Source organism: Ursus arctos, unplaced genomic scaffold (assembly GCF_023065955.2).
Source record: "Ursus arctos isolate Adak ecotype North America unplaced genomic scaffold, UrsArc2.0 scaffold_16, whole genome shotgun sequence".
Taxonomy (NCBI): Eukaryota; Metazoa; Chordata; class Mammalia; order Carnivora; family Ursidae; genus Ursus; species Ursus arctos.
In genome coordinates, this window is record NW_026622830.1 from 60,206,275 (window position 1) to 60,228,828 (window position 22,554).

The 22,554-nt window shown below is 57.6% G+C and overlaps 1 protein-coding gene across 1 annotated transcript in view; it reads right to left on the bottom strand.

Moving 5' to 3' along the window:
- Positions 1-49: 49 nt before the first annotated feature.
- LOC125282078 (dual oxidase 1-like) overlaps positions 50-22,554 on the bottom strand; it is a 28,116-nt gene continuing 5,611 nt past the window's right edge. The window contains 27 exon segments of the mRNA XM_048216315.2: positions 50-1,915; positions 2,555-2,616; positions 2,619-2,670; positions 2,915-3,070; positions 4,123-4,281; positions 4,526-4,758; positions 5,187-5,260; positions 5,262-5,338; positions 9,167-9,294; positions 10,692-10,741; positions 11,030-11,129; positions 11,680-11,779; positions 11,781-11,839; positions 11,842-11,910; positions 12,082-12,263; positions 12,807-12,834; positions 12,837-12,931; positions 13,348-13,417; positions 15,346-15,521; positions 15,764-15,857; positions 16,129-16,354; positions 18,427-18,553; positions 18,555-18,607; positions 19,305-19,375; positions 20,970-21,107; positions 21,708-21,826; positions 22,037-22,212. Of these exon segments, the coding sequence (XP_048072272.1) occupies positions 1,793-1,915; positions 2,555-2,616; positions 2,619-2,670; positions 2,915-3,070; positions 4,123-4,281; positions 4,526-4,758; positions 5,187-5,260; positions 5,262-5,338; positions 9,167-9,294; positions 10,692-10,741; positions 11,030-11,129; positions 11,680-11,779; positions 11,781-11,839; positions 11,842-11,910; positions 12,082-12,263; positions 12,807-12,834; positions 12,837-12,931; positions 13,348-13,417; positions 15,346-15,521; positions 15,764-15,857; positions 16,129-16,354; positions 18,427-18,553; positions 18,555-18,607; positions 19,305-19,375; positions 20,970-21,107; positions 21,708-21,826; positions 22,037-22,212 (2,997 nt within the window). The 3' untranslated portion in view covers positions 50-1,792.

Sequence of the window (22,554 nt, forward strand, 5' to 3'; positions counted from 1 at the left end):
GCGGCCCTGCCACGCGGAAGCCGCGCACCCGCACCCGCGGGAAAGCTGGCGCACCGACCGCGTTTTCTTCCCAGGGGAAGCGGGGCCTGCCGCGCCTCCCCCATCCCCCGACCGTGAGTCCGCCCCCTGGAGACGTGCAGCCCGCAGGTCTGGGCCCGGATCTCCCGTCGGCCGGGGCTTCGGGCTCGCGGCCGAGCCTGGCGGGGCGCTCCGCGCCTGCCCCCTGCTGGTCGTGCCTCTAACCGCGGGTCGCGGGCGCCCGGCCACACCGGACCGGCCCTGGAGACGCCCCAGCCGCACCCAGGGCTGGACTGGCCGAGGCCTGTGCGCCCGGCCCCCTGGGCATACCCCCTGCGCCGCAGGTCCCAACTGCCGTCGACCCACTCCAGGCCCGCCCTCCTGCCCCCACGGGGCTCCCCGCGGGGCTGAACAAACATCCGCTGCTCTGGGAGCGCAGTCCCAGGGCCTCTTTACAGAACCTGAGCAGTGTCAATCATGGGAGTTCGGATTTTCTAATCCCCGGCTATTTCATCGAAATCGAGGATATGTGACCTGACAAATGTAAGAATTCGGTGAGGACAATCGAGAGGCTCACTTGAAATTGGGCCCTGCTTTAGAAATTCCCTCAGAGGGTTGCCCTATACCTTGGAGGGTATGAGTCACTTTCCAGATGAGAAAACAGGCTGAGTGTTCAGGTGATGTGCTCATCCGTCTCCTTGTGCTTTCATCTCTTTACCTGGAAGACCCATGGAGGCACGGGTGGTCCACTGCTGTTGCTCAGAGGTCCTGGAGCCAGCCAGGCCAACTCTGGCTCCTGCTCTGTCCTGCCACGCACACCCGCACTTTGTGCCCTGCCCACCTTCTCCAGAACTCCCATCCCTTCTCTCTCTGCCCTTCCTGGTCAGGCTTGAGAAGCCCCACACGAGCCACCCTGAGAGGCCTGGGTCAGGAAGGGTGCCCCTGAGCTGGGAAAGGGGTCTCCAGCTAAAGCCCTCGGCCTTGGGCTGGTTCCTTTATTCGGTAGATGCTGGCAGGTTCAGAACACTGTCTGCAGCAGCCTGGGTGAGTTGGCTGGTTAGTAGCTTCCTTTGCCAGCGCCCACCCCCATCCTGGGGCAGAATAAAGAAAACCAGAGGGCAGAAAAGTGGTTTGTTTGTAAAGGAGACTATTGCAGTGGGAAGAAGAGACAAGGCCTGAGGAGCACGACATAGATATTGGGCCAGATTCTGACTACAGCACATGTTTAAAAACTGGGGAGAAATCAGTTGTGCTGTTAGGCTAGGATGCTGAGGGGGTTCCTGTAGATTTCTCTCTGTGGGCCCAGCCTCTAGCCCACCCCAAGGCATTTGCCAGCCCTTTTGACAGTGGGGAGCCTAGAGGAGGGGGAGGCTTTGGGGGAGGAGTTCCAAGATGCCAGCATCTGTGCTCCCACTCCGTCCTTAGGCCCACAGCCCCCTAGTGCACATACACACGGCTTTTCAGCTCCAGTCTTTTGAGGCTTTTTCTTAGTTTGGAAGAAGAGGTGTCACTTTGCCCCAAAGTAACAAGAGCTCTCCTACCTCCCAGGCTCCGTTTCCTAGACAGTGCCCCCCGCTTCTCCAAGCTGAGACAGTCTGCACTTGGGGGTCTCTGAACCCGTATGGGGTGACTGACCATGGCCACCTGGACCAGGGATGAGAGGTAGGAATGGGAAGGAGGCAGAGAGTCAGAAATAGGAAATATAGAGCGAGGTGTGGGCCCAAACCTCTGCTCAGCTGGGCAATGGGAAGAGCTCCTGGCCTGGCCAGGAGGCCTAGAAGTTCTCATAATGGTCGGAGGAGTGAGTCCGGTCCTGCTCGTTGATGAGCTGACAGCCCTTTTCCACATTCTTGGTCATGCCAGGGGGGCCACAGCTAAACACCCCAATCTTCCGGACCTGTTAGGGGAAGGAAACGTGAAGCCTAGCTCAGTGTTCATGGAAAGACAGGCAAGAGTCCTTGGTGGGGACTCCTTCCATGTTTCTGATAAAGGTTCGCTTCACACCCTGTGTGGTGAGGGCTGGCTCGGTGTGTGCGTCTAGCTCAGCTTTGGTAGACTTGCTTTGTGTGGGTCCGCCCTCCCCCCTCTCCAAGGCATTTGGGGTAAAGGATCAGTGTTTCTGACAGGGGCTGGGTTAATCAGCGTTCAGGTTAAAGGCTAGCTTACTGTGTCATTGAGGGCTAGGCCATTATTTACCAGAGCAGTGGCTAGCCCAGTGTTCCTGGTAAAGATCAGCGTCTCGGGTGAGGCCGGCTCAGTATTCATGGTAAGAATAGCTTTGAGTTTATCATAAGGATGAACTGAGCTGTTCCTTCTGGACAGGCACCATGGCTTTAGAAGTGGCGAGTCCCTGTTGCTGCTTCCCCCCTGAGCCCCTCAGAGTGACCGCTACTGTTTTTCCATTCCATTCTCCCCACTTATCTCTTGGGTGATGAGTTCTTATCAGCAGTTCCTTCCCTCCTGGAGCTGGGTTGGGAGGTTTGCTTAGACCTCAGGTGATAAAGGCCAGGAGAACCTTGATATGGGGTGGACTGACCTGCGGGTGGACCTCCTGCAGGGACTTGAAGAAGGGCTCGAAGGGGGGGCGGCCAAAGTGCATGATGTGAACAGACTCCGGTTCAGCACCTTCTGGAAGTGCCGCTCACAGAGGTACTGGGGGCACAGTGGCAGGTCAGGCCAAGGACAGTCAGGGTCCGTGCCTAGCCCAAGCCAGCCTGCAGCCCAGGAGACAGAGAATGGGGTGGGGAGGGAGCTGGAGGCTGAAAATCGGGACTACCATCTCTGTGCCTCCTGCCGTCTGAACCTGGCTGTCCGCCCACCTGCCCTGGCCATCTGAGCCTCACCCAGCCAACCCATCGACCCACCTAGTCGCCCCGCCTGGCCGTCCCTGACCCACCAGCATGGTGGTCCTGAGGTCAAACTTCTCAGCCAGCTGGGTGACGTAGGTGTGCACGGACACCAGGTCCTGACGGTCATTCTCCTCCACCTCTCGGATGATGTCAGCCATCCGCTCAAACTGCCGCTGGGTTCTCGTCACCCAGATGAAGTAGATCTGGGGACACAGGGGAGTTCAGGACCTGGCTAAGCTCAGGCTCCCTATATCCCAGGGATCCCCACAGCAATAGAACTCTGCCGGTCTCCGTCAGCTTGTGCCTCTCCCCAGACACTCTGGGGAATGGAGTGTTGTGGGGGGCCCCAGGGCCAGGCTCTGGGCGGGAGATGGAGTTACCCCAGGCATGGAGAGAGAGAAGGGAGTGATAACCTGGGGTGATGAAAAAGGACACTTGTCAAGTGAGCTGAAGGTCCGATGGGGTGGGAAGCGGCTTTTTCACACAGAGCCTGCCGTTCCACTCCCTGCAACGGGCCCTCCACAGGCTGCTGGGCTCCCAACCAACCCCAGCCCAGAGGGATAGGGTTCCACTAAGGGGCATGTCACAGAACAGCCTGAGGGAAGACCCAGCTGGCTGCCCGGGGCAGATGGGAATGGGCTCAAAGAGAGAGCCGGAGGATAGAAGCTGCCATAGAGGGACCGACCTCCCGCTTCTGAAGAGGCTGAAGTGGGGCCGTGTGGGTTAAGAAGCAGAGGCAGAGCCGGCATGGACAGAGGAGCGGGGGAGCTGCCTGTCACCCTCTGAATGCCGACAGTACGTGGGCTTGGCCTCTGCCTGCTGCGTTCCTGTGCCCCCGACTCACCTGCCAGGCCCAGAGAGACAAGCAGGGGCCTGCTACCAGGTCCGGGCTGGGGTGAAGGGACCCGGGATAGAGGGGGCCTGAGGGCCTGGGCTGTGTTCCTGCAACTAACCCAGCCCACCAGCCCTGCCTCGGCACCTCCCCTCTTCTTCCTCTTGAAAGCAGAGCCGGTTTCACTGCCCCACCCCAAGTGTTCCCTTCCTTCTCCCAACCTGACAAGGCTCCCTGCAGGGGCTGGCCTCCTCTGTACGACAGACTGGGTTTCTTTACCCCTCTCCAACTCTGTTCTTTAGGGTCCGAGGATATCAGACCCCTCTGGGGTCAGGCCAAGAACAGAGGCAGGAGAGACAGGCAGAGACGGACACAGTGATAGGGAGCAGGGGCCAGGGGTCAGAAGGAGGAGAGGGCACTCACCTTCTTACAGAACACTTGGCAGCTGACTGATGATTTGAAGACCAGGTCTTTGAGGATGGAGGCAAAGGGGGTGACTCCAACGCCCCCTCCCACCAGCACTGAGACCTCAAACTTATGCCATTCCTGGTGGCCCTCTCCAAATGGTCCATCAAGGTACAGCTGCAGGAGAAGGAGTGGGTCTGAGTTAAGCTCCGCCACCACAATAGCTCTGAAGCTAGAAATGGGAGGCAGGGAAGGCAGGTATGTTTATGGAGTGAGGAGAGAGGGGGTGCCGCAGCATTACCTGGAATGGCCAGTCTCTGGATGGGAGGGGAGGAACACAGTGGGCAGCCCGGGGCTGCGGGGCCAAGGCCTGCTAAGGGGATGTGGGGGCGGGTAGCTCATCCGGTCTATGTCTGGTCACCTTCGGGTATCTGGCACAGCCACCTCCCGTTGGAGGTGAGTAGATCTCCCTGAGCCGAGTGGTCCAGGGCCCTGCTGCCCGGATGTGCAGGCTGAGCGTGTCCTCATCGGGTGCAGAAGTCAGCGTGAAGGGGTGGTACTCAGTGGTCCCCAGAGCCAAGCAGGCGATCCGCACCCACTGTCCCGACTTGTACTCAAAGCCTTGGGGCCGCTGGAGCTGCAGGTGGGTCACTCCTGAGGAAAGGAAGTGGGCAGGAGGCTGCTATCCAGGACCCAGCAACCCTGTGGCCTCCAGAAAGATCCCCCCCCCCGCCCCCGCAGCCTCAGCTCTCCTTCTGGAATATGCCAAGGCCTCTCCCCATCAGAAGGCATTACTCCCCTCTAGCCATGTCCACCCTGCGGAGGGGCAATGCAGCGCTGGTGCTGGTGGTCAGCAGGGAAAGGAGCAACCTGGCCCGGGCTCCTCCTCCCTCTGTTGTGAGAGAGGCTCGGGTCCCCCGGCCAAGAGCTTTGCTTGCTAGCTCCCTCATCGCTGCCGCCTCAAGGCCCCTGCCAACTCCACTGGACCAGACCAGCGGATTGCAAGGTCCAGGCTCTGCCCCTGCCCTGTGGGCTTTCTCAGCACTACCCAGCTGGTCCCTGACAGCCTGCAGGCCTGGTGCCTGAAGGCAGCAGCTCGGCCTTCTCCACGCTGATCTCCACCTTCTTCAGGCTCAGGCTCACCAGCTTGTCCCCCATAGATGAGTGCCGGGACCGGGAAGAAGATGTGGAAACGGGGCAGCTGGGGCAGGCCGAAGCTGCCGTGGACAATGAGCTGGATAGAGTGAAGAATTCGGCTCAGACCAAGTCACACCCACAACAGTGTCTGTGGCCGACTCGGGCCTTAGCCCCTTGCACCCTCCACCCACCCCAGCCCACCCCCACGGGCACCCTCCGTCCCCACCTCTCCGTGTACCACGCTCCCTCCAGGTCCCCAAATCTAACCACTCCCAACCCCAAGCCCATCCTGCAGATCGTCCACGATGAGTGAGACTATTTGCGCCTTCCTGGCACCATCCTGAACCAGCCACCTTGACTCTCGCCTGGTCTCCTGCAGTAGCCTCCCAGCTCGTCTTCTAGGGGGTTGCCCCACCGTGACCCATTGTCTTCAAGGCAGCCACTGCGACTTTCTGAAGTTCATTTTATCACGCCGTCGCAGTGTAACCGGCCTTAGTGGACTTCCCATTATACCACAAGGCCTCGAGATGCTCTGGCCTCTGCCTGCCAGCGTTTCCGCCTCCCTGTTCTTCAAACACGGCAAGTCCTTTCTGCTTCAGGCCCTGGGCACCCACTGCTCCCTCTCCCAGGAATGCCCCCTCCCTGCTTCTTGCCCTGGCTACCTCTGTCTCATTTTTTAAAAATTTATTTGAAAGAGACCAAGAGCGTGAGCGTGAGCAATGGGGAGGAACAGAGGGAGAGGGAAGAGCAGACTCCCCGCTGAGCGGAGAGCCTGATGTGGGGCTCGATCCCAGGACCCAGGGGTGGATCATGACCTGAGCCGAAGGCAGAGGCTTAGCCAACTGAGCCCCCCAGGCGCCCCCCTCTATCTCATTTGTCAGGGCTCAGCAGAAACACCCCCTCCTCAGGCCTTCCCTGGGTCCTCTGGCATATCTCCCAGTTACTTCCCGTCAGCACTTGTTATCCCCCACACTCACGTTGCTTCTTCATTCATTGACATGCTCCCCACCGGAGTGTGTATGTGTCTTTTGTTTTTGCCACCGTACTCTCAGCTCTTAGCCGTTGCCGCCTGGCACACAGCAGGCACTCAATAACTGCTGAGTTAGTAAAAGGAGTTCCTCCAATTTACCCTCTCCCTTTGGAGACTAAAAACACATAACCAGGCCCCCCTTTCCATTAAATAACTGACGTAATTGTTTTCCATGGAATTGTATTTCCATGAAATAACTGAATACTTGTTTAGCTCTGGTCCTTTCCCCAACAAGCTGGTCTAACATGGTCAGACATGATTTGCCCCCATACTTCCCATTTGCTTGTTCCTAAGTCTGGTCAGTCTGGCTCCTGCCTCCACCTCTTCTCAGGACCTGCTCACTGGGGGCTCACCCATCCCATGAAGGTCTCCTTTCATTTGCTCCCAGGGCTGGCCGTCTGTGGCACTAGCAACCGCCTGCTCCTTGCCTCGTCTGCTGCGTCTCTGGGGCCACTCGCTTCCCATCTCCTCCACTGGCTCTCTGTTCCTTCTCCCAGCCCTGATCCTGCATGTTGCCCAAACCTGATTTTCTCACTCTCTGCGCTCCTCAGTCTATGCTGTCCCATGTGGCATGGCCCCTCGGCCGCCCCCGCAGCCGCACGGGTCCTGCCACCACCTAATACACTGGGGCCACCCACAGCCAGGCCTTTGCGCCCTGAATACACTATCCTCATTTCCACCTCTGCACCCGTGCTCGTGCCCTTTCTTCTACCTGGAATGCTCTTCGGATTGCACCCTGCCCTGTCGGATCTTAGCTTACCTCTCCTTAAGTCTTGGCTCCAGTCCCATCTTCTCCCCAAAGTCTTCCCTAACCAGTTTGGCCCGAATGAAACTCCCTTCAGCGAGCTGCTAGAAATCACTGTTTGCAGCCCTCAGCTCAGCATGAATCCTGTATTGTCTGCTCATTCTGATCACGGCAAGTGCACGGCACTTATCTCTACCCCAAATCCTAAGTTCTCCAGGGCAGAGCTTCGAGTCTCCCCCTCCTCCCCCAAACTAGTACGTAGCACCGAACAACTGTGTACTAGACCCTTCCACAGATAACTGTTACACTGAACTCTGGCTCCTCAGTCCGCTCTGCCTTTCCCCAGCTTCATGTTCCTTTGCCCACAGGACTAACTTAAACCTCTCTGGGCTCTTCTCTGAACTGGCTCCGGTCCCCCCAGGTTCCTCTTTCATTATGGAGCCCACCCCCACCCCAAGGCTTTCTGAGCATCTAACCAGGCTGAGAACGACGTCTGGGTGGCCTCATACTGCTCTGTTTATACGTCCCATTTGGTGTTGGCTCTACTTTTAAACCACAGAACTGCTGCAGACCCACGGTTGGCTGAGGAGCTGGGGGGCTGCCGCCAGCTCAGCTTCCGCTGTGCCCGCCCTGCCCGCTTCTGCCTGGGTCGGGAGCCCGGACAGCCTTCTGCAGGGCCGGCTCCACACTGGGTCCTTTACTTGTCGCTTCTCTTTCTGCCCCAAGTCAAGCGGACACACCAAGGGTAAATGGGGAGGAGGCGGGTGTTTTGGCCCTGATATCCCCCAGGTGAGACTGTCCCTAGCGGCCAGGGTTGGGTTGCCCAGCAGAGGGTCCTGCACCTTTCTGAGCTGCTGACTTCCCTGCTGGCAGGAAGGGAGGCTCTGAACCCCAGGGATCCCCCAAACCCAGGGATAAGTCAGGAAGGGGTCTTGGTCTCAGGGAGCCAGTGTGGCCACTCTTCCGGGTCTCCCATTGAGCTCAGCTGCTTTTTCACCAGGAACAAGAACATCATCTCCACCCCTAACAGAAACAGTAACCGGGGAGCTAGGGCTCCCCCCTAGCAGGGGTGGGTAGGGAGGGATAAATCAGCCTCAGCTTCCAAAGAAGACAGAGATTTCTCTGGAAACAAACATCAGTTCTAGGAAATGACCTAAGCCGAGGTCGGGTAGTCCTCTTCAGAACCGTGAAGTGCTGAGCCTCAGCAACATGGAAACAGACCGTCTGATCACTGAGGACAGAACTGCACCTGGAGGACGCAGGGCATCCCACAGGTGCCAGCTTGACCCAGGCCATGATGGACTCGCCCTCTGTTTCAGGACTGTGTGCAATTCTGCCTGGAGCCAGGTGACAGATGGCAACCATCTGGGCTCTGCGCTTCTGAATGCTGACGGGCAAGTATCGTTGGTGGGGACGCTGGGGCCTTGGGACTTAGTTTAGCTTCTCAGCAGGACCCTCGGGTGCTCTTTAGGGAACCGCCTGTATCCATGAGGAAGGCAGGCCAAGCACAGATCAGAGTCCCTCTGGAACTAACTAGCTGGCGCACCTGACGGCAAACCCAGGGAAGGTAAAGGGAACAGGAGGATGAGGGAAGGGAGGGAATGTGAAGGAAGGGAGGCAGGAGCTTAAGGAGAAGGAAAGGGAACAGGTAGACTCTTAAAAATCCATCTCATCAACAGTCCAAGTGAGGACGTTTTGAGCAAGCTCGTTGACTCTACAAGTGGCACTTTGCTGAGTGGGGTGCAGACACCCCAGGAAACAGGATCAGAACAAAAGTGGCAGAACAGAATTAAGATAGACTTCTCTAAAAAAAAAAAAAGTGTGCTGCTCCCTTGAAAGTGGGCGGTCAACCCTGGAGCTCACACCAGCCACCGGAACTGGGGAATGACCGGCTGGGCAGAAATGATGCGGGGGTGTCTGCAAGGAAGCGACCAGCCTGATAGGGCTGCTACTGCCAGCCCCATGCCGGGCACCCATCTTCCAAGCGCTGCAGCCCGGGGTCCATCTGCTTGACAGGCCTACACTATCCTCTCCAGCTGTGATGTGAGAAGTGGAGGGGATTCCTGAAATGACTGAGGGGACGGAGAACGGATGTCTCAGCCCTCATGGCCTCCCTGGGATCATCCTGCCAAGACCCCGACAGCCCTCACCAGCCCGGAGAGCAGGACGTAGAGGTGGTGGGTCAGCCAGAAGCCCCGGAAGCTGCGGCGCCGGAAGTGGTGGGAGGCGAAGACATACACGATGGCCAGGACCAGGAGCAGCAGCACCCCCGTGAGGCCTGCAAAATGAACGTGGGGTGAGGGGCGGAGGAGCGGGGCTGTGCTGGGGCTGCCGTGGGTCAGGGTCCCATTCCACTTCACTGCTCTGGGTGGGGGCCATGGAAGCCCAGGCTTCTCCTCTGTTCTTCTCTCCCCACACCACTGATCACAAGTGCCTTTTATTTCAACAGACTCTGCTCATCCCTCCAACACCTTGTCCCGATTGTTCTTTTTCAAGGACCGGTGTCATTCGTTTTTTGTCTGTCACTTCCCTGACTGTCAGGCCCACAAGAACAGGGACCAGGCTGCTGGTTCAGCACGGGATCCTAGCGCCTTCTGTAGGGCTCGCCCCCTGTGGGCCTCGTCTACACCGGTGCTGACGGACTGAACGTGCGGGGCACCTGCTCTGGGCCCCCTGGGTCGGACTTTGGACATTGCAGGCCCTGCCCCCACGGAGTCAAGACTCGGTCTACGTCCCCCTAGCCCCCGACTTGGCTCCCACAGCATGAGCAGTGGCGCCATTAGTGAGGAAGTGCGACCACCCGAGCCCCCTGGGTTCAGCCCAGGGTTGGCGGGAGGACCCTCCTCTCACAGGAGATCCCAGGCCTGGGGTACACGAGAGAGCAGTACTAGGTTCAGGACGGGAGTGTGGGGCCAGAGAACGGCCCCTCAAGTGATCGAGGAGGAGGGAGGCAGAAATTAAGAAGATTAGAGCCCTGTAGTCTGGAAAAGCAGAGGTTAAGAAGGGCTCTAACCAAAGCCTGTAAAGGCCTGAACAGAGAGGAGGGCCTCAACACAGCCTTATCCACTAAATCCCAGTGCGCAAGAATTAGCAAGCACTCTGAAGTTCAGAGCAGGTTGTTTTAGGATTAAAAAAAATGCCGTGTTTCACGGAGAGGAGCGTAGAAAATGTACTATGCTAAGGAGGAAACAGACTGAAAATATAAATAGGTTCAAAAAGCTTTTGAACAGATTCACAGCTAATAGCTCTAAAATGGGTGATTATGGGGAGTAAGGAATACGTCCCTCAACAGCCCCGGTCAAGACGGACTACAAGGGGTGGGGGTCTCTGCCTAGTTTGACGAGCCTGATCTCTCCACCGTGCTGCTGGGACACGGCATTCCTCCAAGCCACTGTCACGGTAGGTGTGTAGGTTGGGGCAGGGGGAGAGGGGGGTCCATTCTCATTCCACGGAAGAAGGATGTTCCGAGTTGGGGCAGGACCCCAGCCAAGCTCCCAAGAGAAGGACTAGAGAGCAGAGGCTCCTACTTCCCAGCAGAGTTGTCAGGACCAGAGGGCAGAGCCTGGCCCACCGTGAGACCTGAGTGAGCGCTACTGGGCAGCCTCATGGCAGATAGAACCCGGAGCTCAGAGCTCAGAGCCAGACCCAGAAATTCAGAGCAGGGAGGGCTCTCACCTGGCACAGTCTGGAAGAACCACCAGTAATACTTCTGGGGACACTCAGACCTGTGGAGAAGGGAAAGCAAGCAAGGATGCTGAGAGGAGATGCCTGGGACTTCCAGAAAGAATCCTCCAGAGGAAACACCTCAACCCAGGCACCAGTCTCCCTTTCTGCCCACTCGGGGTCAGGGCTCCGGCTGGTCATTGTCTGTCCCATTGCCTGGAAGGTGACACTCTCCTCTGAGCCAAGAGAATTTGCTTCTTTCCATCCATAAAGGATCCCCCCACATTGACTCACACACACACACACACACACACACACACACACATGCACACAGTAGCCCACTCACTCACTCGTCGTCACGGAAGAGTCCAGGGAAGAGGCAGGAAAGGACGCTGAGCGGGCTGACGGAGAACAGGTACCCATTTACCGCATGGCCCGCACTGTGCAAGACTAAGGAAGGCCAGACAGGGTGGGAGTGAGCCAGGGGGCAGCCTGGTGGGGGTGCTCAACCCATCCAGCCCAAGGTTGGGGACTCCAGCCACCCAGCCTTGGGGGCCTGAAGAAGGACCCTCGGGGTCTGCACTTCTGGTCTCTAGCCATCCTCCTGTCCCTCCCTACCCCTGCTGAGCCCCATATATACCATCCACGAGCCCAGCCACAGGAGTCTGAAATTATACCATTAGAAGTTCATTCTTTGGGTTTCTCTCACAGAGTATGTTTTCCAACATAAAAACTGGGAGAGATCACACATGATGTGCCCATGTTCTGGGCTGTTGCTAACTTGTCAGCTGGAGGCTGAGGAGGTGGCCCTGAAAGCATGGGAAGAGGCACCAGGCAGGGGCGGGGTGGGGGGCTCCTGGGCTCACTTCACACCACTGCGGGCCAGCTGCATCCTTCTGAGAAGGACATCTAGGACTCACACTCAAGCACAAAAGAGAGGAGGGGCAGGCAGCAGGGGCAGGAGGACACGAACAGAAGCCCTGGGACTCCCGGGCCCTGCCTGTGAGGACGATGGCCGCGGAGGCAATGAGCCGATGGAAGTCCACGGCGGCGTCGAAGGGCGCGTGGTGGTTAAGGAAGGTCTCTCGCAGGAAGGTGATGCAGGCTGCGGCACGTGGTGAGCAGGACGCAGGAGAACATGAAGGAGATGCTGGCGGCCGGCCCCGGGACAGGATGATGCCCACACGGGTGGTGTCCGTGATGCCCATGCGGTGAGCCCCAGAAGCATAGTCTGTCGGGGAGCCCAGGCGGGTAAGAGGGGAGCAGTGCAGAGAGAGAGCGCCGCTGAGGCGGGTCAAGGGCCCGCCCTGGCCACCACCCCTTCACGCAGGCCCCCTCTGCAGCCTCCGTTCAAGCAGGCCCCATGCACCCACGGGAGCCCCGACCCCGGGGCTGCCCACACTCACAGCAGGCCTGCTCCAGGAAAGGCCCCCGCTGATGGCGCAGAACACAGCCACGCAGCCGACGTGGCGGCGGTAGTTCTCGATGAAGCGCTGGAACTGCTGCAAGGTGTGGTGGTGCCGACTGCGCTGAAACTTCTCCCCGTGGGCCTCCGTGAACAGCAGGGGCTGGAATGATGCTACCCTGGGGACAGGAAGTCTCGGCTCTGGCCACGAACCCCCCCTCCCAGTGCAACCCGCCTCCCAGGAGCAGAGAAAGGGCACCAAGTTGCTCAAGCCAAGCAGGGTTCAGACCCCAAAAGCCCTACCACACTCCTCTGACAAGGCCGCCAGAGTAGGGACAGCCTTGCAGTGCTCACTGGGTCAGTTCGTCCCAGGGAACGCACTCCCTCTAGCCCAGGTCCCACTCACACTCAGACAGCCCTCTCCCCTCCCAGTCTGCAGCTCCCCATTCTCACCCTACTCTGTTCTCACCCTTTACTGGAAGTGCAGAAGTCACCCCCTCCAGGAAGCCTGCCTTGACTTACCAGGCAGAGGTGAGCACTTCTTTGAGCTCTGAAGCTCCTTGCTCTGACCACTGTCACAACATTCATCGGTGGGACATGGTGATTATCAGTGTAGCAGCCACCTTGTCAGACTGTGGTCTGCTCGGGCGTGAACTGCTCATCCTGCCTGCAGCCCTGCACACTAACGGGATGCATGAGCTCAAGGAGAGGAGCAGGCGTACTTCTTGCCAAACCTCCGTCGAATCTCCGGGGGGGGTCTGTGTCCGTGGGGCACTGCAGTCTCTGTGCTGTCCGCTCCACGTCAGCGTTGCTGTGGGGACAGCGAGCGCTCACTCTGGGGGAGGGACTAGGACAGGAATGAAAGAGAGAGGATTCTGGCCACCTGAGCCACTGGATCCTCGCTGCCCCTGGTCTCTCTTCAGACCGACTCTGCTGAGGAGGGGTCAGAGCTCTCAGCCAGGGGCCAGCAGACTTCCCACAGAGACCTGGAGAGAGAATGAGTTAGATCCTGGGGACACACATACAAGCTGTGTCCTTCACAAGGGCATCTGACCCTGGCAGCAGGTGGGTGCCGAAGTCCAGCAGGCTCTCTGCTCTTGCTGGTACAGGGCTGTGTCTGCCTACAGCAAGGAGCCCTTTTTTCTAATTTGCATAAAGACACTACATAGGCTGGTAGGGCCCTGATCCCAGGCATCCTGGGGAGAGAAAAGGCAACCCCCCCAACCCCAGCCCTCCCTCCAACATTCCCAGATCAGGGCTCACCAGATCTTTTCCCGGCTGATGTAGGAGGCTCGCCGGCACAGGTCCTTGAGGACTTCAGGCACCTCTACCCCTGTAACACAGAGCTGATCTCGGGAACAGCTCAGGGCCCAGAGCCCAGGAAGACCTGGCACTCACCCCATGTCCATACTGTAGAGGGTCCTCGGCCAGCACCCTTGCCTTTGGGTGCCCCAGCCCCAGCCTGCTCCCCCAGTGGGAGCTAGACCCAGCCATGAGGGGGCAGGGAGAAGGCCTGAATTTGTTGGCCAGACAGTGTCCCTGGATGTGTGTCCACCTTCAGCCCACTCCTGGGACTGGTATCAGGCTTGTGGGGTAGAGTTCAGAAACTGTGCCACCTGCCTGCTGAGACCATTCTGCCACAAAAACCCTGCTAAACCCTCCAGCTTAAAGCCTCCTGGGAATTAAATGTAGTTCTGGGTGGTGCATTTATGGGATCACCATGAAATTCTTTCCACCTTCCTGTGTTTAAAAATGTTCATAATTGTATGTTGGGGGGAAGTACTCTCCCTTGAGCCGCCCGTTCCTCTCTGTCTGGCCCGAGCGTTGCAGGGGAGGGCGGGACTGAGCTGCAAAGCCATGTTCTCACAGGAAGCCCGGGAATGTCCAGGTCACTTCCGAGTGCTAAACTAATCTTGACGACTACCCTGGTCTCCAGCCCAGGGGGCACAAGTGATTAAGGTGAATTTCATGAAATCAGAATGTTTACAACAAAGTATGGATATTTATCCGTCAGATTTCAACCAGCAGCAAATGTGGCAACATGGTAACCAAAGGCAGGTGAACGGTGAGATCTAGGTGACCGGGGAAAGGGCTGCTTCCTGCGCTATTGTTGTTTCTTTTCTGTAGGAACATTCGAAATGTCTCATAGTAAAATCTGAAGGAAACAACAAGGCACAACAACAATTAAAAGCAAAACAAAACAGGACTCAAAGCTACCCTTCCGCATAATCCTCACTCCCCCAGCCTGGTCCTCCACCCCAGGGGCTGAGTGGTCCCAGGACTCTGGCCTGGGCTCACCTCCGGACACCTGCCCCTGCTCAGCCCTCGGGCCCAGGTGCCTACTGCCCTGGCTGCCTGGGAAAAGTGAGAGGCTGAAGAACCAGGAGTGCTGGTCTGCACTCCAGTAGTTCTCCTCCAGCCCTGGGACATGGAAGCCCTCACCAGAGCCGCAGTGGTGTCCTGCCCAACTCGCCCCTCTCCCACATCTGGGCTGCTCAGCTCCCCCAAGTTCTCGTCATCCTGGGAGGGGCTGGGTTTGGTCTCCACATGCCCCAGCGAGAAACCGTGAAGGCACCGTAACAGCTCAGAGTAGACCACAGAGAGTCCTGCTACCTGCCCCCTCCCCACCCTGGCTCTAGCCTCCACCCACCTGAGACACAGGTGGGACAGGAAGTAGGGGGAAGGACAAGAGAAGTGGGTCTCCGTGCACTCAAGCAACATTAACCAAGCGCTCAGCCAAGGGATATAAAGGCAAACAAGACCAGAGCCCCCCTGCCAGCAGACACCCTAGCTCAGGTGAATATGGCCTGGAGAGGGCTGTAACAAGGAGACACTGTCCCCCCCACCCCACCCCCGTCCTGGGCACCTGGCACAGGGATCTTCGACAGAGAGCTGGAAGAAGCAGAGTTCTGTCTGCTGTCCCCCACCCCATCCTGACCCTGCCCACCCTGGGAGCAAAGCTGCATTAGGACTTTGTGGGCCCTAGGCACTGTCACCTTCCTAAACCACTTCCGCCCTTAAAAAAAAAAAAGTATATACATGTCTTTATAAAAGATAAATATTTTTTATAATCACGTTGGTACATAGAAGGATATAATCCAGGCTGGATATATTATCACCTATTTATTATTATTATACTCATCCTTCTGACTTTAAAAGGAATTAAAGCATTTCTGTGGGCTCCTAAAAGGAGGTGGGCCCGATGCACTGTGCCTGCTGTCTAATGGCTACGTCAGTCGGCCCCAAGGCCAGGCCCCCCACCTTTGACGCAGAGCTGTGTGAATCGCAGCTCGCTGTCATGGTCCCGCAGCATGAAGTGGAAGTCCTCCCACGTCAGCTCCTCCCTATCCTGGAAGCCGGACTCCCGGAACGTGGACTCCACCACCTCCGTCAGCTGCGCCTTGGACAGGCAGTTGTTGGAGATCTCGATGAAGGACCTGGGGTTGGGGGAGGGAAACCATCGGGCCCTGAAAAGAAGCTTGAGGCCTGGACAGGAGGGCCTACTGGCCATCCCACCAGGCCTTCGGAGCCCACAAGGAAGGGCCCCCTCCTAGTTATAATAGTCTTCGGCTATATGGCCCCTGCTCTTTACCCTCCTGCTCCCACCTTCATGCCCCCACTTCTTTCCCCCAGCAGGCCCTGTCCTGGCCCACTCTTCCGGCCATCCCACAGGACCAACCTCAGCATCCTGATGAACTCGTCCTTGGAAATGAGACCATTCCCATCAAAGCCATACATGCGGAACATAAGGCGAGACCTCTCCTCAGGAGAGCCTGGGAGGAGGAGGACCCCGTGAGAGCCCCAACCTACCTGCCTAAACCCCAGGCTGACCAGAAGGGGCCTCACATGAGTCTGACCCACTGCTGATCACAACAAGGGGTCACTCTGCTTCCTGATCTCTACCTGGGTGCTCCCAGATGTCTGCCGTGGCTGGAGACCAGGCCCCGGCACTTCCCCTTCTCCAACAGGTCAGCTACCCTCCAGCCTCAGTCTCTAGCCCCTTCCATCTTCTCCTACCTAGACGATCACTTCCTTTTCCCCTACCTTTCATGAAGACCACCAGGATGTCCAGAAACTCCCAGAAGGACCGGTAGACCTTGCCATCTTTGTCCGCCAGGGAGAACATGGACTCCACAAACATGGCCTGGGGCTTGAGGCCCAGGGACTCGGCAAACTCAGCTCTGCTCAGCTCGCAAGTCAGGGCCTCCCGTACCTTCTGCGATGAGTCCAGGGGCAGGGTCCCTGCGTCCGCCTGGTCGATGTCCAGCACCTGCACCCGGGCAGCAACAGAGGGAGGGAGAGAGAAGGAGACAGGGTTTCCTTGATTTGAAGTCCAGCTGAGGCTTGTAGGAGCCACCTTTTCCAGGTGTCTGCCCAGCACCCTGTCTCCTGAGCACCTGCCCGTGCCCTGCAGGTGGTCCCTGGGGCCTTTTGTTCTACAGAGCCCCAGTCCTCTGTGTTAGCTGATTGCACCAGGGATGCACACTTGACCCAAGCAGATGATCTGGAATTGGGACTAAGAGGTCCCAGGTCTGTCTTGACCTGAGCACAACAAAACTCAGAAGTCGTGGCCTGCCACGTTCTTCCAAGTGCTCAGAGACCCAGACAGAGGGAAGTAAACACACGGAGAAAACGAGGCAGGCTAAGAGAGAGAAGTGGCTTTGTTTGCTGGCAACTGTCCCTTTCCTAGCCCCTTCCAGGCCAGGTCACAGTCCTCCCTTCGGAATTCCTGAGACATCAGCACAGCCTCAGAGTCAACTGACCTTTTATCAGTGCGAGCTTGCTCTTAGACCCAAAGGAGTTTTGACTGAGGAAAAGCCTCAGCTGAGCTGAGAAAAAGTAGGGCTGGGAAAAGGGAATTCTCATGGTGGGCTATCTTTAGCCCACCCAGGGGCTGCCCCAGCATCAGAACAGGGGGTGAGGGAAGCAGACAGGCCTCAGGCACAGCACCTGTTCTGCCTGCCTGTCAACCGGGGCCCCAGTCCAAGCCTGGCTGCGGTTTCACGATGCAAACCTCGTTGCTCCAAACAGGGAGCTTTAGTGGAAAGAGCCTGGGGCTGGAGGCAGAAGATCGGGCTCCTGTCCCAGCTCTGCCACCCCCCTGCTGTGTGACCTCAGGGGAGTCGCACCAGTTGTCTGTCATTCATTTTTCTTACGTGCCCTACTTATCTCACAGGGCTATTGTGAGAATCAACAAGAGACGCTGTATGGAAAATGTCTTGAAACCTGGAAGCACTGTGCAGACGGAGAGGGCTGCAGCTACCCCTAAGACATGGTAGCACCCCCTTGCGCCCCCAGCACAAGGGTCCCCATAGCCGAGTAGAGGTGCCCCGGCCCCGCCTCGGCCCTGGCAATGAGTCTCCCCACCTGGGGAGGAGGTCCCTCCATTCCAGTGCATACTCAAGTTCAACTGGCTTGGGGAGTAGATGACAAAAGCCATGTGCCCGGCACGTCGTAAATGACCATTAAATGGTCACTTCCCTCATGAATCCTCTCCCCAGTCAGCCAACCCTGTTTCTTCTCCTCAAACATTAATTTTTTTGCCCTTCTACTAGACACCTCTGTGCAGTCCCTCCTGCTCCTTTCCTCTGAGCCAACAATTTTTCACCTCTTTTTAAGTCTCCGTCAAATCTGACCCGAACCACGACCGTCCACCAGCCTGAAGACTCAGCACCTTTTCTGAACTCCTACATTGCTTAGCTCATGGCTGTCTTACATTCATCATTCTGTGCTGGTTACCTTCCTTTCTGTGTCTGTGCCTTCTTCCCAGAGGGGTGACAAACTCCTTGAGTGGGGCCTGGGCTGGAGGGATCTTATCTCTACCAAGCTTCTCCTCTCCACCCTTCTGGACCCAGGCTGCTCTATTTCTGTGCCAGACGTGCATGCAAGTCCTCGCATTTCTCTTCCTGGCTTGTTTCCCCACATCTCCTCGGTAGTTCTTGGAAGTCTGCAAGGTGGGCTCATGTCCCAAGGAGGCCTCTGGCAGCGGCACTGCACCAAGGAGGGGGCACCAAGGGCTCTCGCTGGCCCCATACTGACCCTGAGTTTCTGTGGCCTTTTGGCTAGGATGAGTTAAGTGAGGGCAGAGAGGCCGGACAGCCCTGAGGAGAGAGCTGAGCGACACATACAGATAAGCTCCTGACGCGGCCTCCCTGGAGTGGCTCAGGTAGGTGTCAGAGCATCTCCTTACAGAGAGGCCAGGGGATTGGGCCAAAAATGTAGTAGACCTGATTATTAGTGTCAGGGCTCCTGACTGTCCCTGGAGTTACCCCATGGCTGTGTGCAGGTAAGGGCACCGCCATAGGCAGACATGCAGGGACAGACCTGAGCCTACCTACACACCTGGGAGAAAAGGTGCCTGAAAAAGGTCTCCAAGAGGTGGCTCCTCTGCTCTCGGGCCACGGCTGCCCTCATCAGCTCCTGCTCCCGCGGCTCCCATTCCTGGAACCTCAGCCCGCTCTCCTTCAGGGCGAAGGTCTTCCACCAGCACCTGCCGCTCTTCCTCCAGGTTAAACAGCAGCACCTACGGAGTGGCGACAGGGAGGGCAACCACTTGTCGAGGACTCCTGGGGCCAGGAGCTTTGCGTGAGTTTTGTCAGGGGCCACTGGAAAGAACGCCCTCGTAAAAGGGATTTACTGTTATGTCCTGGGCTTGGTGGAGTTCCGGGCTCATTTATAGGCACAGAAACTGCATTCAGAGACACACGTCTAAAGCCATTCCTCCCTCTCTGTTCACATGGGAGAAAAGAGTCAGGAAGGCAGGGAGGACAGACGACGGAGGGGCCCAGAAGCCAGACAGTCAGAGCTGAAAATCAGCCTCTGATTCAGTTCCCCTCCACACTCTCGAACAATTCACTAGATCCTAAAATCAGGGGGCAGAGAAGAGGGCCTGGCTTCTTCCAAGGACTCCCAGCTAGGGCCCACTGGGGCATCCCTAGAAAGGGGCGGGGAAGACTGCGCAGGAAGAAGGCCCTGTGCAGATCACGTCACCCCACAGGCCCAGAACGGGATGAGTGTGTTCACGTTCCTCTCTCAGTTACCACAGCCAGGGACTAGAAGCCACAAACCCTGCCTGATTCAGCGCTCCTTCCCCTCCACCTGGCTGCCTCCCAGGCTGCGGACCAGGAACGGGACCCGCTGGGCCACACCAGGTCCTACTCCTTGGGGATCCTGAGCAGCAGGGCGCGGCGTCCGCGGTTGCCGGACAGGATGACGCTGACCTGCTGCGGGGGTCGCAGCTGGATGGCGCGGAGCACAGAGAGCCTGCCATCACCACGCACGTCTGCCCGGGCTGCAGGTGCACGAGCACAGGCCGAGAGAGCTCCTTGTGGCCCTGCCATTCCAATGCTGGAGAGACAGGGCTGGTCAGCCGGGGACAGGATGCAGGAGGCCGGCTTAGAGCTGGAGTTAGGTCAAGGCCTCCGTAGCTCCTGGCCCCTTCTTGGGTACTGAGGGTCGTCCCTTCCCCAACAGTCCTGCTGTGCCTTTAGCCCACGTGAAGAATAACCAACATTTCCTGAGTGTTTACTGTGTGCCCAATACTGTACCAAGTACTTGGCGGGAACTAGTTAATTTAATCTTCATAAACCTTCATGAGGTAAGTGCTATTATTATTCCTGTTTCACAGATAAGAAAAAATAGGTTTAGAGGAATTAAAAAATCTGCCTAAAGCCCAAAAGCCCAAGTGGTGGAATCAAGATTCCTATCCTCCTTCAGTGTGACTCTGAACCTTCATTAATTCCTTCTCTGTTGCCTGAAATTCCAGTGTAAGATGCCACAAAGCATCCGTTGCTGGGGATTCTAGAGAGTTACAGTAGGCCTGTGAAACGTAGTCAGGGCCCTGTGACTCCTCCCCGTGAGTCTATCACATGCCCTGTATGTGGGACCACGGGGAGACCTACGGAGGGTGGAGAACTCCAGGTCCAACTTCCACCTGATGCCTCCATGGCTCTTTCCACCTGCCCTGACCTGCTTGGAGGCCTAGAAAAGGGGGGCCTTTTCCTTAGGCTGCTGAGGTGGGGGTGGTCTGCAGCCCTGAGTCATGTCCTCCCCCGCACCACCCTGGCCAACTCCAGGCCTACCTTCCATGCGCCCCCCCCCCCCCCGAGCTTCTCAGACATGACACTCTGGCGGTCCCGGCCCTGGAGCCTCTTGAAATTTCTCCTTCGGAGCTGGGCAACAATCCAGCCACTCAGCAGGCTCACGAGAGGGCAGAGGCAGGAGGATGGCCAGAGGAAGGTGGGGGTTTGGTGAGATCAGTGACCCCTTTCCTTGGCAGAACTCCCTCCTTTCCCCACCTCCTAGGTCGGCTCATTCAATTGGCTCAAATTTTGAAGCTCCCTGGTGGGGGCTGGGGTGGGGGTCGGGTGGGGGTGGGGAGGGAGCTTAGGGTATCATCTAAGATGCCAGCACTGCCTCTGCTGCTTCCACCACTCGGGTCCCTTCCCAGCCAGAGACTTAGACCAGAGTGCTTGTGCCAGAGACCGGACCCGCTCTGCCATGCAGCTGGTGGGCTCACACACAGCCATGCCAGAGGCGAAGTCTCAAGCCTTTGCCCAGCTAGTTCTCAACTGGTTCTCAAGCAGGGTTTGCCTTGGACAGTTTCCCAGGCCCAGGCTCCTGCAAATAACTGTGAAATAGATTCCTTGTGGCTCTTGACCAACCTGGGCCCTGGAGGGACCCCAGGAGAACAGGAAGGCAAATGTCCTTGCAGCTGATTTATCTGCAGGTCAGACACTGCTCATGTCCCCTCCTGCTTTGATGTGTTCCGTCATGTGCCCAAAGAAACAGTACTGTACATGGTCAGTTGTCATAGATGAAACCACCCCACTGCCACCCCTTAGATTACGCATTTCACCCAACACCACCCTGCGTATCACTTTTACCAAGGGGGAAGCAGCAGAGAGTCCCGATGGTGACCCCAGAGCCAAATCCACTGCCTTCGAAATAGTCCCGCATGATGGAGGGAGCACAGGCTGGCAGGCCCTTGGTGCTGAGCTGTCTGGGCTGCGGGCAGGGGTCTCCTGGGGAAGTAGAGGAAGCTAGAGTCCTGGGGGGTGCTGGGCCAGAATCACTGAGGAGGTTAGGGTGGCAGAAAGGGTAGGGTGGGGGGGCTCTGGGTAGCAGATGGGTGAGAGCTGCTTACCCCTGTCATAATACCAGGAATGTGGTGTTTGCCTAGTGGGGTAACAAGTGGCGTCAGAAACGAACCTCACCTCTCTCTCCCTCACATGCACATATGTACACGCACACACACACGCACACACACACACACACAGCCCTTCCCTCGTCACTGCTGTGGAATGAGGATATCCTCACTGCACTGGGCCTTCCCGATATCCCACCCACCCCAGGCTCAGCCCGGCCGATGGGAGCCTTCCTCCCTAGGTCTCTCTGAGTCTTAGTCTTGACCCCACTTGGGTACCTCCTGGGGTTGTGCGGAAGGGGACCTACACAGCCACATGCGGCCACCGTGGTGCCCGGAACCAAAGTTCCCAAGGGCAGAACCATGGCTCACTGACTCTTTGGAGTCTACTGCCGAGCCGCCCCTGAACCAGGCCCATGGCTGAGGCGGGATGAGACACCCGACTCCAGGCCCCTCCAAGCACCCCCTGGCCACTCACCCGTATGCCAGAAGAAGACACTGGGCTGCAGGGCACTGGGGTTCAAGTTGGTGAGAGCCACTAGGACATCCCGTAGGGAAGTGTTTCTGATCTCTGCGATTTCTTCCTCAGAGAACAGCCTGCAGGAGGGAGAGGCGGGGAGCTGCTGCATTGGGAGAGAGATGCCTGTTCTGGCCCGAGGACCCAGATGAGGAAAGAGACCCAGAGGGGCTGAGGAAGTGGGGAGGCCAGCTGGGACTCAAGGGCCCGTGGGGCTGCTGACATTACACGCAGAGGGCCTGGGGCCCAGGCCAAGGTAAGTCTGAGGAAGGGACCCAGGCAGGCCTTACCCATTCCTGGTGTTCTCAAACCAGTAGCGGTCGCCGTCCCGCAGCCTCATAAACTGGTTGAGGACAATAGCGCTAAAGAGGGGCCCGGGGTCCACATGGCTCTCCAGGAGCCCCCCAGGGAGCAGCTCCAGCCGGGACAGGTCCCGGTTGTACAGGGCAGCTGTGGATTCCAGCACCTGGGGCCAAGAAGGGACAAGAGTGAGTGCAAGGACCCGGCACCCGCCCTGGGGCAAGGGTAGTTCGCAGGGATCAGCCCCAGGGAGGATAATAATAAATGACAGTGACGATCCCTCACTTATTATGCCCCTGGCACCGCTCTGAGTGCTTTACACAAGTTAACTCATTTATGGGAACTCGCTCACAGATTCAGCTGCCTCTTGTAGAAAGTTGGAATAAAACAGGCAGCCAGTTCCCTATGTGGCTTGTTCTCAAAAAGATATGAAAGTTGAAGGTCAAAATCACTACAAAAATTGGAAAGGTAGAATGATGTGTAGAAAAGGTTTCTGTTCTTTTTTTTT